Source organism: Epinephelus fuscoguttatus, linkage group LG18 (genome assembly GCF_011397635.1).
Source record: "Epinephelus fuscoguttatus linkage group LG18, E.fuscoguttatus.final_Chr_v1".
Classification (NCBI taxonomy): Eukaryota; Metazoa; Chordata; class Actinopteri; order Perciformes; family Serranidae; genus Epinephelus; species Epinephelus fuscoguttatus.
The window spans coordinates 8763198-8781184 of NC_064769.1; the positions used below are offsets into that span (position 1 = coordinate 8763198).

Genomic DNA, 17987 nt, shown 5'->3' on the forward strand with positions numbered 1-17987 from the left:
GGAGTTCCACCCCCCTCCCCACCTCAGTAAGTTTGGTACAGTCCCTAACTGAGTTGAGTCGGAGCAGACACTCCCACAGGCGCTGCATGAACAGAGGACATAACGGGTGGACCAGCTCGGTCCTTTACCCACAAGTCTTTATCAAAACAAGATGATAAAGTTACTTTTGTTGCTTCTCTTCTGTCATGTTTCATCTCCAGGTAAGATCATACTTTAACTCTTTGCTTCAAATACAGAGAGTATTTTGCTCCAGGACCGCTATTCCTTTCCCTATGATGGCAAAGCCATGACCCGCCCTACTCTTCCTCTGATTGGCTCGTAGTGGTTGCCTTCTACGGCACTTTATGTGAAGAGCCTGGTGACGCGAGGCTAGGGTTGCATTGCTTAGGTTTAGGCATGAGGGTTGTGATTGGTGAGAGTAAGGGTAAGAATATAAGTATGAGCCATTCAGAGGCAGAGTAGGGCGGGTCATACCCTCGCCTTCCCAGGAATAAAGAAAGTTCGTCTCCAGGGCACGTTTGTAATTTAGTTTCACTTTCACTTTCCACTTGACTAGACTGTCTGAATCATGCTGAATACATTAGTGATAACACAGTGAGATGTGTCATGTAACTGCTGGGTTTCTTATGGAGTTATTAGACTCTTGCACCGTTTCCAATAAATAATGCTATTAAACACAGAAACAGGGTCTTTCTGTTTTATTTACTTTTTTGGCACATTTTGATTGAACTAAAATCCAAATAATGTTTTTCAACAAACTTATGATTAGTAGTAATAATAAAATGTTCTAGCATTAAATATGTGCATGTAATTTTTTTTTAAAAAAACCTGAAAACCTGTTTGTCTTCCAGCAAAGCACTCTATGAAGGTTTTCTTCACTGCATTCTCTGGAGTCCCAGAGTCCCACAACTTCCCAGAGGTTGTGGCTGTTATGCTGATTGATGACGTTCAGGCGGGTTACTGTGACAGCAGAATCAAGACAGCATTAGCCAAACAGGACTGGATGGAAAAATTAAAAGAAGAGGATCCACAGTACTGGCAGTTGTACACACAGGAGTGTAAGGTGTACCAGCAAGTCTTTAAAGAAGAATTCCACATTTTGAAGCAGCGCTTAAACCAAACTGGAAGTATGTAATTGTTTCTCCTGAATACACAGTCACACACACAAACATTACTGAGACTGAGACGACTGGATTCTGCTATACGACACTGATACAGTGTTTCTGTCCATCCCATAATAACCAACAGAGATCATTAACAGTTTATCTCCACTAGATGAGATCAGAATAATTTTACTGAGCTGTCAACAGTAAAGTGGTCCATAAAACTCTGCCTGGTTTACTAAAGGAGTGGAGTAGCAGCGTGTTTTAATGAAGCTGGCTGACAGGATGACGAGGTGAATGTCTCATTCAGATCACAAAGAGTTTAACAGCACGACTCTACTGTACTGACCACAGTGTGTCCATCCCACCTGACAGTATCAAATGAGAATTATCAGTAAGCAAATGGCTGTTAGTCGCAGTGGAGGCAGTGTGTCTCTGTGGTTCAAAAAGTATGTGTCAGGGTGTCACTGTGTTTCCAGCAGTCTCTGCCTCTGTGTCTCTCTAAGACGTCCACACTGTCCAGATGATGATTGGCTGTAAGTGGCTTTCATCATGCCAGTAACAGCAGGAGGCGTAGATCCTCTGTTCTGGTGTCTGAGTGTGCCTCTGTGGTAAACGTGATATCAACTGATAATAGATGACTGGGCTGTGATCTCACTCTGTTTTTTGTCTTTGTCTCTCTGTCTTTCTCAGGTGTCCACATTCTACAGAAAATGCATGGTTGTGAATGGGATGATGAGACTGAAAGGGTTCTTGGATATCAACAGTATGGTTATGATGGAGCAGACTTCCTAACATTTGACTTAGACACAGAGTCATGGGTGGCTTCAAAACCACAAGCTGTCATCACCAAACACTTCTGGGACAGACAGAGAGCCAGAAATGAGCTTTGGAAGAATTACCTCACCCAGTTTTGTCCTGAATGGCTGAGGAAGCATCTGAACTTTGGGAGGAGCTTCCTGCTGAGAACAGGTAGAATCACATGACCTGACAAAGTTTCATGATGAAACAACAATGTACACAAAAACACTGCAGTCTGTGATATTCAGTTACGTTACAATGGATATGAATTGTTCTGGGTCACTGTTTTTCAGGTGATTGTAAAATTGAATTGCCCTTTCGCAGTTTCACTGTGAGGTACTGCTCTACAGGAATTATTTGGCGTCTTTCACTGGACATGCAGTGAGTTTTTACAGAACTTGTTTTGTCCAATTTGTCAAATTCATGATTAAATGTTGGTCCCAAAATCTGGCTGCCATAGAGAATTATTGGTTCCAAAACAAATTGGAAGATTTTTAGCCAGATTGTAATTGGAGTGTGAAATTTAAGATTTCTTCTAATTGTCCCCTTTTCCCTGTCAAAGTGAAGTGAAGTGCTCTATGTATTTATTACTGAGTACAGGCCATGGTCCTGACCTGACGTTAGCCTCCTTACTGTAGAAACTTACATTCATTAGTTCAGGGTGACACATAGCTTTACAGATATAATGAATGTTTTCAGGCTATCGATAAATTGTTGTGATATTGGAGCCCAGAGCGAAAAGAGGAGGGACTTAGAAAAGGTGTGTTGAGGGTATTTTTGTGTTCTGTTGTAGCAGAGTTTAGTAGAAATCCAATCCGGCATTTATTAATAACATTTTGGTCATTGATAAAACTAATACGCCCAAGTGTTTTATCCTGAAAAAGCTTTTCCAGGTTAAAATAATAATAAATCAATGTTATTTATTCCATATGCCAGGGAAAGTACTAGAATTATTTTAAAAAGTCAGAGTACAGCCAATTTAAATTTAGTGGTCAGCCCTGTGATAGTTTGACGGCCTGTTCAGGGTGTACCCAGCATCTTGTCTCTATGTTTTCCATGTGATTACTGTCTTAAAGTTTTCCTTGTATTTTTGAAATAGCTGTCAAAAAATTTGTTATTGTTTATTTGTGTTGGTTTTCAAATTTTATAATAATGCCAATTTATCAAAAAAATATTAATTTTGTCTTCTGTACTGGGTTTATAGGCCTCAAAGTCAGGGGCGCGCCGTCAGGAGAGGCAAATGAGGCAAATGGCCACTGATATTGGCACATTTTTTCAATGACAGCTATAAACCCCCAAACCTCCGATAAGTGCATGACCGCTGCCCCACTGCCAAGAGCTAAATTAAATGTATATTAGACTCCCATTGTCTTTGTTACCAACTATTGTAAATGAAGAACAATTTTATTTGAATAAATGAGTGTTTAAAAACTCTCTCTCTCTCTGCAGACCTTCCCTCAGTGTCTCTCCTCCAGAAGTCTCCCTCCTCTCCAGTCAGCTGCCACGCTACAGGTTTCTTCCCAGATAGCGCCATGATGTTCTGGAGGAAAGATGGAGAGGAGATTCATGAGGACGTGGAACACAGAGAGATCCTCCCCAACCATGATGGATCCTTCCAGATGAGTGTTGACCTGAACCTTTCATCAGTCCCACCTGAAGACTGGAGGAGGTACGACTGTGTGTTTCATCTCTCTGGTGTCAAGGATGACATCATCACCAAACTGGACAAAGCAGTGATCAGGACCAACTGGGGTAAGACTGAGGGAAGTTAAGAACTAATAATAATAATAAGCCAGTTAAAGAATGTAATCAAACCAATGCACATTCTCATCCAGGATCACTGGTCAGATCATGTAAGCTTAACAGGACTTAACAAAGTCATAGAAAGTTTGAAAGAATTTTACACACCACATTGTCTTTACCACACAAGTGACAGCTTTGTGCTGCCTGTCCACTCTTTACTGAACTCAGAATTAATACAGAACAAGGGCAATGATGAAACCTACAAGACAAGTTGTGTTTGTTTGTTTGTTTTGTTCAACAGAGAGGCCTGGAAACGTGACCGTCCCCATCACTGCTGCAGTGGCTGTTCTTGCTCGTCTTCATCACTGCCACTGCATTCATTGTTTACAAAAGGAAGAAAGGTGAGAGAGAAAAATGCAAACATCATCTGCTAAACTGACTTTTCCAGTTCTGTTATCCAGGTTGCATTTGAACTGAATAAATAAGCACCACTTTTGAAGCAACCAACAGGAAGCGTCTCAAGGCTCAGAGCCTGTTAGTCATGATAATGTGACTGTGCCACGATGATGTAGGAGAGAAGAGATCAGTAAAGACATAAAGTCAGGATGAAACAAAAGGGTAGAATGGATTTATTTTTGAGTCAGAGTGAGTAGAAGAGGGGAACACATTCAGTGAGGAAAAGGTGACAGAAGATATTCTGGCATTTACAGCTGTAACTGAACTGATTTGTCTTTTTTTCCTGATTTCAGCCAAAAGTCCCCTGCCTCGTAAGTAAAACTTACTTTTATTCTATTTCAACTGATCTAAAACACACTTTATGCTGCAGATTAAAAAGTGTTTCAAGTTATTGTGCAGATGATTTTTTTTTCCAAGACTGTTTCCTGCATTTATTTTTTCTAAATGTTCAGAGAAAGATGAGACTTCAGGAATTTCACATTGACATTTTGTTTCTGACCTCACAGCTCCTGACAACAACTACGAGCTCTGTCTTAGACTGAATCCAGAGACCTGATTGTGAAAAACAAAGTGAACACTTTGATATGTGTCATATTATAAAGCTTCACAGAACTAAAAGAGGCTGAAAGAAAGCTTCTTGCTGTAAAAGTGAAGAAGTATACTTTATGTGTTTGATATTTAAATGTAATTGTTTCATTTCACATTGTAAATTTATCTTTAATGTTTATTGTATTATATATTTATTAATCAATTTTACATTGATGCAACAATGTGTTGCTTGTCTGTTTTTTAAAAGACAGTGATGGTGGTTGGACAACTGAGCAGGACATGTCACTCATGAAGTTTCCCATCAAGCCAGTGAGGCCAGCCACTGTAGTTTAGCCTGAGCAGATACCATGTAGATATAAAGCAGCAGAGTATCGACTCTGCTTGGATGATTGAAGGATTTAAAGACAGCTTAAAGATACATCGATCGGGTTTAGAAAATGGTGTCTCCTGTCAGAGGGCTCAGCAGAGTATTGACGGCACAGCCAGCTGCAGGGCCTGATGATGGTACTTTTGTATTTTCTATGAATGAATATCAGATTTAAATGTACTGCTTTTCAATAAAGTTCCCAGTTGTCATATATTTGTCTCTTTTGGTTTTGACTATAGTTGCAGTAGCTAATATTAATATTACTTGAACATTCAGTATTTACACAGAAGTTGGATGAGGACACATGATCTTTGCTGTCAGTCATATGGTGAAAACACATAGCTTGAAATAAACACTGAGATACTAGTAGAAGATATAATAAGGAAACCAGGAACCTCTGAGTCATACTGGACTCTGATTTTTACACTGAAAGTCATGTCAGTAACACAACCAGCTTTTAACTACTTGAAAAAGCATATCATATCAGGATTTAAATCTCTGGCTGACTGATTCTAAGTAACAGGTTCATACATTTGTCTGACTGAGGCTACATGTATACACAAAGCCAAACATATACTGTAGCTTCAGTATTTAAGACTTCATAGGCTCTCAGTGCGACACAGAATCAGTTTTAAAGTTGTAACAGTAGTCTAATACACTTACACCCCTTTTCCACCAAATTAGCTCTGGTTCTTGAACTGGCTTTGTTCAGGATTTTTGGAACCTTGGTGCTATCTAGTGAACCAGTCTGTGTTTCCACCAGTAACCACTGTAACCATTGTAATGGTTACAAAGATGTGCCTTCAACAGATGGTGTCAACACAATGCACAAAGGAAGTAGTCAGCAGTAGCAAGATGGTGGATGATACTGATTACTGGCCAGCTTTTGTTCTGTTATTACAGATATTTGTTTCTACCCAAAGTCCAAGCATGAAGCAACTATTTATAATAAGAAGACGGAGGAGACTATTTTGTGCAATACTGCATCCTTTCTTTTTACCCTGTGGAATAAAACACCCAATTATGTTGTCCATTTTGCACTTTAGGTCAAGAAAAACTTGCTATAGCTAGGAACCGACTTTTCGGCTTCCAATACAGACGAAATTAAAAAGGGTCAAATTAGGTGCAGGAACCAGAACAGAACCTGTTCCATGTGGGTGGGAAAAGGTAGTGGTTTGGGTTTTTGGTGCATTTCTGAGCTGTTGACTGACTTCAAGCCAGTCAGGGCTCTGAGGCCGTCAGGTGGACAGTTCCCTGTATACCTAGAATAAGATCCAGATCTGGTGAGGGGGGCGCTAGTTACTTTGGTCCTGCTCTGTGAAACAAAATGACTGCTTCATCGGGCAGTGAGATCAGTCCATGTTTCTGTTGGGTGAGTGTGGGTTCATCAGAGTCTTTTGGTTGGTTCTCTTGTATTTTGCTCTTCTTTTGTTACTGTTGATTTTTCTTGTATCTCATGAGTTCTGTTCTTCTGTATGTGCTGCCTGATGCTGTTTGCACTTTACTGTGATTAAACGCCCCTCTTCTTCTGTGTTCATAAAACAGTGGCCGTGTTGGCATTAAAGGCCTCAGCTGCTATAGCTGTTGTCAACAAGACCATCATTTAAGGGCTATTGTACATTTTTAGATGTGACAGTGTGTGCAACCGAGTATCACAGTGGACAACAACTTTAGGATCATAACAGTTATTTCTACTGTGAATGACGGGAATTATTATGTTTATGTTATTATGTTTTTTCATTTTTTAAAGTCAGTACATGTACAATTAATTGATAAAATTCTCATGAAAAGAGAAACAGACATTTTCCGTAATGAAGCCAGCTTCGTATATTTATCCATATTTATTTAATATTTGGGATCTGATTTGAGGATGTTTATCAGGCTTGAAACATAAAACAATAAAACTACTTAAACTTAAACTTTTTACTTAAAAGTGTGAGGATGAAAAAAACACTGCAACCCGATATCTACCACAAATTGGGATTTATTTACTAAGCAGTGCACTGAATCTTTAACCTTAAACTGTGTCTTTTCTTCTGTTACCACCAGAGAGCAGCACAACCCTGCAATGTTTCAGCTGCCAGAGAAACAAGCAATCAGAGCATTGTCACACCTCCTGCATGTCAAAGGGTTTCCATACTTTCATTTGTCAAATATTATAACACAGGTCTATTCTTACAACAAGCCTGTTCTCCAAAGATGATCAGATAAACTGTAGCACTCTGTATAACATTTAAGGAAATATTTTTTCATTGTGGTATTGATACAAGGATTTGAGTACAATTTATGCTCAAATTTAATGGAAAAAAGTGCAGCATCAATGTTTTTTTTTTGTTTTTAGTCTAACTATCTTTTGAAAGTGGTCATCTGGAAAATGTTTACTGTAAGAGACAGACATGATAGTTTGGATGTCAGATCAGAGACCTTATGACCAGGAGGTGACACTGATTCAGAACAATATAGAAATGAATGTAAAATCCTTTTATTGAATTTTAATTCTAATTGAATTTTGACCCTTTGGGCCACCAGTACTGTGTCTGGTAGGCCTGTTCATTAATCCATCCATGACCAGCTATTGCTTTTTAGTCACTGTCATTGTTAAATTACATTACAATGCAATTTTACAGACCTCTTGAAACAATGTCATTAAAATTGCTGTCTAAAAACAAGGCCTCTACTACAGTTAAGAGGTTATGTGTTTTTACATATTCATGCTCAGTGTAGTCTAGTGTGTAAGTGTTTATTTTGTATGTTTCAGTTATAAATTCATAATCATACAAGCTCCCAAAATCATTAAAAGGTGATAAAAATGTAACAAATAAGGTGTTAAAAAGGTAAAATGTTTGTTAAAAATGTGTCTAAAAGGTACCTAAAAATGTGTGGTAAAAAATGTATTGCCTTTTATGTAAGGTCATTACTTAATGCAGAGTGTAACAGGACCACAGTCTAATTGACGGCATTGTGGGAAATGGGATGTTGTGTGGTGATGTCAAAGGTCAGTAGCATTGTGGGTCAGAGTAACATGGCTGCAGACGAAGAATATACGACTCCAGAGTGACAGTATTGTACACATGTACACATGCTTTTACGTACATGGACACTGAAGATGCATTTAAAGACATTTCATTTTCTTTTAGCATTTCTGTTGTGCTAATGTGTTTCTGCCATCAATGGACATGAGCTGGAGAGACACTAGAGTGAGTGGAAGATGTATGTTTCTAAACTGGTATATCTTTTATTTTGTTGTAATTTTTCATGGTGCCTTTTTGTACTTTTACTTTAGTAAAGTATTAAATGCTGGACTTTAATTTGAAACTTGTGGGGTTTTTTATACTCTGTTATTGCTACTTTTACTTAGTACTGAGCTACTTAGTAAAGCGTATGAGTAGTCCTGTCACTGCTACACACTTATGATATCTTTCTCATGTCATTATAGATATCAGGAAAATTTGGCAAATATTTGTTGCTACTTGAGAAGAAAGGGTTACTGGACAGCGGCTGATAAAAAGCAGAGTTACTTAGTTGTCTCATGGCTTCATGAACATAGTCAATGGTTTTCAGGACCACTATAGAACCTCCTATATCAGCTGGTTTAGTTATCATTTTAGAGTTACTCTGCAAATCTTTTAACGCTTTCCTTTCCACTCTGCTGATGTATTGATTTCTCTGAGTCTGTCTGGATTTCACTAGAGCATCTCTCAACAAGCTTACTGAAGGTAGCGTGTAGAATTTGATGCTCCACGAGAAACAAATGCAGATTTCTTTTTAAATTGATCAATTCCAGTGACTGAGTTGAATTACCAAAGAAATGTTTTAAGTGCGTCTAAAAAAAGTTAAAACAATCCACCTTCAAATTAAATGCACTGACCTCATTAGTAGGGACATCATTTGTTCAGGACTCGTCCACTCACGCGCGCGCATGCACGTGCGCCAGTAAAAGTCATGGAAACAGAACGGTGTCGTTCTACCGAGGTCATATAAAAGCTGCACGCCTCTCCGAAATCTCCCCTTTGCACTGAGACTTGACACAAGTTGACCTGCGAGCCTTACAAAACCCTCAAGAAAACACTGAGAGATAACTCCAGCTGTACCTACCTGCTGAAAGATGGCGTCCGGACCCCCCGCGATGGAGCACCTGCTGGCCGAGTCAGGCGGTGGATCACTTCCTTTGCCGGTAAGACATCTTTTAATGTCCTGTCAAATTTAGCCTTTTTATTAATGTTGCTTAAATCATTGAAAGAGAATTTTAGTACAAAATTTGCATTTAATTATTGTAAATTGTTATTATTACTCTTATTATTACTATTGTTGTTGTTAGCCTGATATTATTATATCATTGTGGACTAAACTGTAACGGTCAATGTAATATTAGTCGGCCTGTTAGGAAAACAAGGGTTTTGGTGATATTTGGCGTTTACTCGGTGTAAATATGATTATTATAATGTGGTGAGGGTGCCGCTATTTGAGTACACTCAACATGTGCTGAGTTTGGCGGGACAGGTGTGGAAGGTGTTAATAATTGTGTAGTGATTTGAAAACACTGCTAATATTGTTTGAGGAGATTGAATTGTCCATATTTTGTCGGAGGTAAAGATGGCGACCGGGCCAGTTTTTGAACGATGCCAAAATGAGTTTATCTTGTGCGCCATGGAGACGATGGAACGTTTAGGAGCAAACGTCAACACGTCAGCACGTGCAGGTGGAAACAAACCAGGGCCCGCTCCTCTGTGTGGATACGCGAGGTTGCTGCTTAAAATGTATCCGGAGATGTTGTCGGGTCCTCTTAAATAAAAAAAAATTGAACACATTAGTGAACATATTTTCACAAATTCCTCAAAATGCGTGCGTCATTGCGCACACAGGTCTGTGCGCTCAAACATTTTGGCGATGTATGTCGCAACACTACAAAACTGTGGCCTGTTCTGACTCCTGTTATACTAGTCTGAGTTTTATTGTGGTTTTAAGAAACAAGATGTGTTGCAGAGGCAAAGCCAGGAACACTTTATTTGGACAGTTTGTCTACAGATAGTTTATAGAGTATTTGTAACATTTCAACAGCTTATTAGTTAAAATTCAACAATTCATCTGTTTTACTTATCTAAATAATAAATGTGACAATTTACTACATTCTGTCAGAGTAATTTAGTTGAACTTGAACTGTTCAATCAACCCATGCTGCACAGGTTGAGTGAAAACAAAGTTATTCTGACAGTATGTGGGTATGTTCATGAATTGTCACATATACTCTACAGATAACCTGTTAAACATCGACAGATAAAGTGAAACAGCTGAATTGTTGAATCTCATCTAATAAGCTGTTGAACCACCTCCATATCTCTAAGAGTACAGGGTCACATGTAAACTATGAAGGAGTGTCTATACTGATTATATTCCAGTGCTTGTGAACGTTTCAGTCTGTTTTATGAAGTGGAGAGTGTAACGTTTTTTAAATATTTTTTTCTTTCTTCAGTTGGCTCCCTGTGGCCTCTGAGCACTGTGCGCCCTGTTGCTGAGAGCCCCCCCGATGACCCAGTCCCTGTCGGGGTGGATGTCGTGGACAGACTTCAGGAGGCTGAGCCTCAGGGTGGTAATGTAGAGTGTGAGCAGCACCTCCCACCTTTCCCTGCATACTACCCTGCTCCCTATCCTGTTCCCTACCCTGTTCCCTACCCTGCTTATGCTTATCCCTACGCTCCTTACCCCTACCTCTATGCTCCTCTTGCTTTTCCTGGTGCTGCTCCCCATCCTTTTGCTGCTCCCTATGCTTTTCCTTCTACTTTCCCTCACACTGACCCTCCTGCTGCTCCTCATCCTTCGGCTGCTTCTGCTGATGCTGCTCCTGCTGTCCCTCCTGCTGAGCCTCATCTTAATCGCTATGGTGAATCCATTGATGACGCTGTTGAGGCTATTCTTGCTAGGAACAGGTACGTCGAACCTGAAGAGGACGGGGAGCCTGAGATCGATGTCGTTGGACTTGACGAGGAGGTCGAGGTTCCTGGCATCAGCTCCTCCAGGAAGAGGACCAGAGACGACAGCGCTGGGGAGGAGTCTGATGCGAAGAGGTGGAGGTGAGCTGAAGAGAGCGACTGGATGAGCTGAATATCAGCTGCTGCTCTTCACCACAGACGAAAAAAAAGTGAGTATGAATTTCTGAGTGAGAAAAAAGTAACTCAGAATAAGATTTAATATAAAGACATGTAATTAATGTGCAGGAGCCTGTTTATCTATATATAACTTGTTAAATAATAACTACTGACCATTATTTATTTCCTCTCTTACTTGACCACCTGAGCTGCTGCTGTTCACTGTGGACAAAGAAGGTCAGTGTGAGCTCACTTTTTTGTTTCTTTAAAAAAAATTATTTTACTAAGATATTTTTGTTTTATTGACCATTTTTGACTTTACTCTTATCTTTCTCCACCACCTGAGCTGCTGCTGCTGTTCACTGTGGACTAAAAGGTGAGTTTGAGCTTCTGACTTATAGAAACATAAATAAAGTGATGTATGTTATTGTGTAAACTGGCCACATATGAAGCTGTTTATCTTTATATTATCACTTATTTTATGTCTTACTGTCAGTCTGCAGGATTATGTGCAGCTCCAACGTTCACACAGGAAGCAGCAAAGAAGGAAGACCCAGACTCAGTGTTCCTGCAGCACATCCACAGTTACCTCGACATGACTGCTGGAGAGAAGTGGTCGTCTGTGTTTCAGTCCACTAAGTAAATATCTTAACATTACACAAATAGCAATACATCCACATATGCTGATGATATTTCTTATAGCTAATTTGTTGACATATATTGTATTATAGTCAGTGTGACAGATGAAGCCTGTGAATGTTTACTACACTAAAATAACCTGTGACAGATTAATAATGTGACATTAGAGATGATTCAGTCTGCAGGCCCACACTTAACAGTCCATCAGTACAACAGGATGTTAAATAACCTTGATGCTGACAGCAGACATTGTATTATATTTCCTTCATATATAACACAAAGATGTGTTTGTTGTTTCAGGGCAGACTCCTCTTGTGTCCAGGGGCTCCTGAGAGTGGATGTGAACCAAACCACACAAAGCCGTCCACTGAGCACTCTGTCACACTCATTTCTAAACTTCACTGGTTTACTGTTGAATAAAATCAACTCTCAGACATATATAGTATGTACTATGTATTGTGAGCTTTATTTTAACTTCAATGATGCTGAGTTCATGTGAAGCTTTTTAAATAGTGAATCAGTTGCAGGTGTCATTAAATGTATTAGTGGCTAAAATGCTGCTAAAACAGCTTCACCACCAGGAGTCTCTTTAAACAGGCAGCTACACTGAGTCATCTGGATTAATTTGTCATTTTAAAGCATTGACACATTCAAAAGTTCTGAGAAACTGTCAAAGATCAGGAAGAAAGAAGATGAACATATTGGACAGGTTGTAAACACTTCAGGAAGAGGAGAAGAAGTGAACAGAGACCTTCAGCTACTGCAAAAGATCAAACACACACACACACACACACACACACACACCCTTTATAACACAAATCTATGAAGGTAACAGACATTTACTTATTGAATTTCCATATACTTATATTTGGTTTCTGATGCATTTAAATGGTTTATTCTGTTGCCATGTTTGTAATATAAATCACAGTTGACAGTTTTGAGTAATGCAAATATTTCATTAAGTAATTAAGCATTTCTTTGGGTGTGTAAGACAAACATAAATGATTCTTCCTCCACAATAAGACTAAAAGTCTGTATCCATGCTGTGAGGATGTAGTGATCATTCCACACAGAAATACTGGAAGGATAAAAAAAAATAAGGAAACATTACTTTGTTTGACCTGAGGGTGGCGTCAGAGGTACAGCAGCCACCACAGTTTATCCTCTGTCAGTGACAATTTAGCTCATGCTCAGCTCTTGACATAATGCTCTCAACACTCAGTCTAGTCTCAGTTTGCCTCAGTTTCAAATGTAATATTTAATATTTGTGCAACATGTTAGTGGAAACTAACTTGTGGGAGAAAAGAGGATGTTTCAGATGAACACAGGATGCTCAGTGCTTCCTCCTGCAGTAAGTAAGTAAACTAAGTAAAGTTTATTTATATAGCACCTTTCACAGATACTAGATCACAAAGTGCTTTCCAGTAGACACAGCAAGTACAACAATATAACACAATATTAAAAACAAAGCACAAATCAAAGCATTAAAAACAAAGCAAGGCAAAAGACAAGGTGTCTGCAAAGTGCAAAATGTAAATAAAACATTAGATAAAAAAAATAGTAAGAGATTGATGGGGTAAAAGGAGTTAGTTAACCAAAGGCCTGGCTAAAGAGCAGTGTTTTCACTTGTTTTTTAAAAGTGTCACATGACGCTGCAAGAGGATCTTGTGATCAACTGTATCAAAAGCTGAACTGAGATCTAGTACCACCATCAGGATATCATTAGTAACTTTAACCAAGGCCGTTTCAGTGGAGTGCAGCTTCCGAAAACCGGACTGAAAGGTGTCATACAACATATGTGAATCTATCACTGAAGAGAGCTGCCCAGCAACAGTTTTTTCCAGGAGTTTGGAGAGAAGAGGTAGCTTGGAGATAGGCCTGTAGTTTTTTAGGAGGGAAGAGTCAAGATTTGTTTTTTTCAGCAATGGCTGCATAACAGCATGTTTCAATTGGGAAGGAACTGAGCCAGTTGACAGGCAGAGATTGATCATGGATACGATAGATGGGCCAATGGAATTAAAGACTTTAAGAAACAGAGATGGAGGTAGAATGTTGAAAGGGGTGGATGATGGCTTGATTTTCGACACCAAATTTGAGAGGTCATCTATAGATATAGGTGAGAAGGAGTTCAAAATTGTGGGGCTGGGGTTACCAACGGGCAGATGGAGGATGGGGAGATGCTTGCTCTGACAGTGTTGACTTTATCAACAAAATACTTAAGAAAAGAATTACAGTCAGTGTCTGAGAAAACTGGAGGAGGTGGCAGTACAATAGAGTTGATGGTGTCAAAAAGGACACTAGAGTGTGTAAAAGGTCCTCAGCAGTCTTACACTGATTAAATACAACACATCAGGTTAAAGAAACAGGCAGGAAGAGTTTGCACTGTTCCAAAAACCTCTGAAGCCTTTACATGTTTTCAGCCACAATCATGTCTGCACTTCCTGATGTGATTCCACACATCAGTACACATGTAATCTTTCAGGTTTAGTGACATGTTTACATGCAGCTCATTATTGTGGTTTTACTGGTGCTATACCCCTACTTTAACCACTGTATACATCTCTTATACTGTGACCAGTGCAGCCTGAATACACTCACAACTGTACTCACAGGGATCCTTTCTAAAGAGCATTAGTTTGGATAAATGCATATCAATCATCTCACTGTGGCTGAGTATTTACAATTTGATTAGTACGGTCTAAAAACCACAGAAGACTGCTAAATAAATAAGAACAATACGGGAGCATAAGAAACTGACATGAATGAAGAAAATGTGACAACATGTTTTGTCTCCCTAGATTGTCTACGATGTCAGACTGTATTTGTTGTTTTTGTTGTTTTTTTTGCTATGAATACAAAGTGACCATTACATCAGAAATGCTTCCCCCTATTCTTAAAAAGTCAACAGATATCAAAACTGCACTCATAAAGGCACATAATGGTTACTGATGCACTATATCAACAGTCATAAAACATTCTAGATGTGACTTATAATGAATTCTAAGTGTCAAGTGTCTTATGGATGCTCTTGACTGGTTATAAACTAGAAGTTGACTGATGGGGCTTATAATGCATTATAAATACCCATACTCACCTACACACACCTCATCAACTGTAGTGAGGACTCATAGAAAGCTATAATAGTCCATGCAGTATCATAAGTTATCATTGCATGTGTTTAGTAAAGTGAAGTACATATTAATGCATCTATAATAATGCATGGTTCATAATAACATTTTATTGTTGGTGCTAAGTCTGATGCATTTTAAAGGCTTTAAAGGAATCCATGCTGCTTCATTAGCAATTAATGCCGATCACACACTAGAATGGATGTAGTGAAAGAGGACATGAAGTCAGTTAGTGTGAGAGAAAAAGATGCAGAGGATAGGGTTAGATGGAGGCAGACGATCCACTGTGGCAACCCTTAAAGGGAACAGCTGAAAGAAGAAGAAGATACACTACAATACTTTGACAAGACTTCAAAGACTAAAGATGATGTGTCATGAGAGGTTTTAGACACAGAATAAGATTTTGCAGACAGGGGATCTTGCAGGGTCACTATTCGCAAAACTGTTAACTTCAAAAAGGAAAAAAAGCGGACAGAAATTGTTGCACCCTTTAAGCTTGCCAGGGAGTATGCTGCTATAGCTAGCTAGTTAGCTAATCAGAGCGATACCTCAACACAGCCGCCATATTGGGACAGCAGGCCACGCAGATACTCAGATTAAAAAATGCTTATTTTCTTACCAAAAATATTTTATGTAGACAGTAACAGTTCTATCATGTGTAAAATGAACTTATACTCTGTAATTACTGTCAAAGTATTTTTTCTTACTGTATGTAAAATGTCTATTATATAATTACATAATAATACATAATAATTACATATAATACAAAATAACTACATACAATTCAAATAATGAATCGACCCTTAGCCACTGGCGTGAGCAATCAGGGCAGAGCATTTTCTGGGCTACAATGACCCACAAAAGGTTTCTCTATCAGCCGAACACTGCAGTTCGACAACAAGCTATCTTGACCCCTATGCCGCGATGGCAAGCTGGCTGCCTTCCGCAGAGTCTGGGATATGTGGACACACCGCTTGCTGATGCTGTTCAGCCCAGACACCCATTCAGAGGTAGGTGCAGCTTCAGGCAGTACATGCCAAAAAAGCCAGCCAAATATGGAATAAAGATTTGGGCAACCTGTGATGTCAAAACATCCTACACCTAGAGACTGCAGGTGTACACAGGGAAAACAGCTGGCAATCCTGCTGAAGTCAACCAGGGGATGAGGGTTGTCGTGGAGATGACAGAGGGGCTCCACATCATGACATGACAATTTTTTCACCTCCTTCGCACTGGCAGAGGAGCTGCTCAGGAAGAAACTGGCCCTGGTTGGCACAATTCACAGAAACAAGCCTAAGCTTCCTCCTCATTTGCTCCAGGCAAGAGCAAAAACCGTCTTCTCCTCCCCCTTTGCTTTTACGAAGACCCACACACTGGTCTCTTACATCCCCCAATGGGGCAAGTATGTGTTGCTCCTAAGCACGAAACACTGCAGTCCAGACATAAGCGACGAAATGAAGAGAAAGCCCATCAAAATCAAAGATTACAACAGATGCAAAGGAGGTGTTGACAACCTTGATAAGGTGCCATTACGCATCAGTTACGCAGACATTTATTTATTCCTACTCTTATGTTCTTGTCTAAAATGTTGTTTTTGTTCAAATGAGCATTTTCATTTAAAATAAATATGTGTATCATGAGAAAGAATACTTGGATCATTTATTTACATTGTCTTGTTTTGGGTTTTGTTTTGTTTTTTTTTGTTAGGTTGTTGGCACCTACTCCTGCAGGAGGAGAACAAATCGGTGGCCCCTGGCCCTCTTACACATTCTGGTTGACGTTTCACTTTACAACGCCTACATCCAGTGGACATCAATGGAGCCATCCTGGCAGCAGCAGACACCATACAGGACGAGGCTCTACATTAAGGAGGTAGGAGAAATGCTGGTGACCCCACACATCAAGAAGAGAGGGCGCCTTCCCCCACTCGTCAGTAGCTGCAGGAATAGTCACAAATCTGCAGGGTGCTGCTGCAGGCCCCTCTCTCATCAGGACAGGAGGCGGTGTGAGATTTGCACCGACAAAAAGAGAAGTGTTGGCAGCACCTGCTGCAGATGTGGGAAGTTTAGATGCAAGGACCACAGTGTATCCATTTGCAGCCTGCTCCACCTGAGCTGGACTTTTACACCCAGACACATATGCACTCTCTTTCTCTGTCTCTCTCTCGTTCATTTTTACAGCAGTTTTGGGAAGCTAACATTTTCTGTCGTTAGGACCTCCAGTGTGAGTTTTTTTTTAAATTTGACACTGCAAATAAAATAACTGCATCAAAATCAATGTTGCTGCCAATCATTGACCCATCTTAGGGCCTAATAATAATAATAATCTAATAGCCTACTCCTTGAAATGTATTTTATGGAAATTATTTTTGTTTTTTGGTTTGTTTGTTTTTTTCCAATAAAATAACAGTGGAGCTATGTAAACATACTGGCCTTTAAAGGATTAAAACCCCCAAAATATAATTAATATTTGATAAGTATATTTCAGGCTGAAGTAGTTTTAAAAGATCGTTTACTTTCCAATGATGCTAACTATGCAAAGGTGGTAAGGAAATTTAAAAACTGACGGGATCACTCCTTCCCTTAAACGGCTTGTCTGTCCAGTCCTGTCAAAGTACTTAAACTTGAAATGACAGCTGCAGATGAGTAAATGGTAAGTAGGCTCAAAGTCTCTCTTCCTCAGCGCTGCTGTCCACGCCTGTCCTATAACTTTATCTTTTGGGAACCTAACATAACACACAAAACAAGTTCATCTGAAAAACGGCAGTACGTTAGCTAGAATTTAGGCACAAAGGTTAAAAATGTTAGTGCTTTGAAACAGGTTTAACACTAAATTAGGAGTACTTAACACAACACACACACACAGCAAAATATGTGTTTGACAGATATAATTTTAAGCAGCTTCCCATTATATATTACTTTAAAACAAATGTTCACCTTTTTTGTTTACCTGGCATAAGGTTACATTAGCTTAATTTAGCGTTAGCTTAACTTAGTATCCGGCCAGTCAGGCCTGGTTTTATATGATTATATTGTAGGTCTTATCTTTACAGAATGATTCTAACAAATTTAACATGTTTATAAAGGTAAAACATTGTAAAACAGCTTGTGAAATGTGA

The 17987-nt window shown here is 39.3% G+C and overlaps 1 protein-coding gene and 1 pseudogene across 1 annotated transcript; both read left to right on the top strand.

Moving 5' to 3' along the window:
• LOC125906217 (class I histocompatibility antigen, F10 alpha chain-like) overlaps positions 1-4343 on the top strand; it is a 30258-nt pseudogene extending 25915 nt beyond the window's left edge.
• A 4781-nt stretch (positions 4344-9124) lies between these two features.
• Positions 9125-12174, top strand: LOC125906371 (NADH-quinone oxidoreductase subunit I 2-like). Its single transcript, XM_049604988.1, has 5 exons — positions 9125-9193; positions 9719-9881; positions 10490-11478; positions 11599-11741; positions 12042-12174. Exons 1-3 carry the CDS (start codon positions 9125-9127, stop codon positions 11089-11091), a joined length of 834 nt encoding a protein of 277 aa, XP_049460945.1. The 3' UTR covers positions 11092-11478; positions 11599-11741; positions 12042-12174.
• The last annotated feature ends 5813 nt before the right edge of the window (positions 12175-17987 follow it).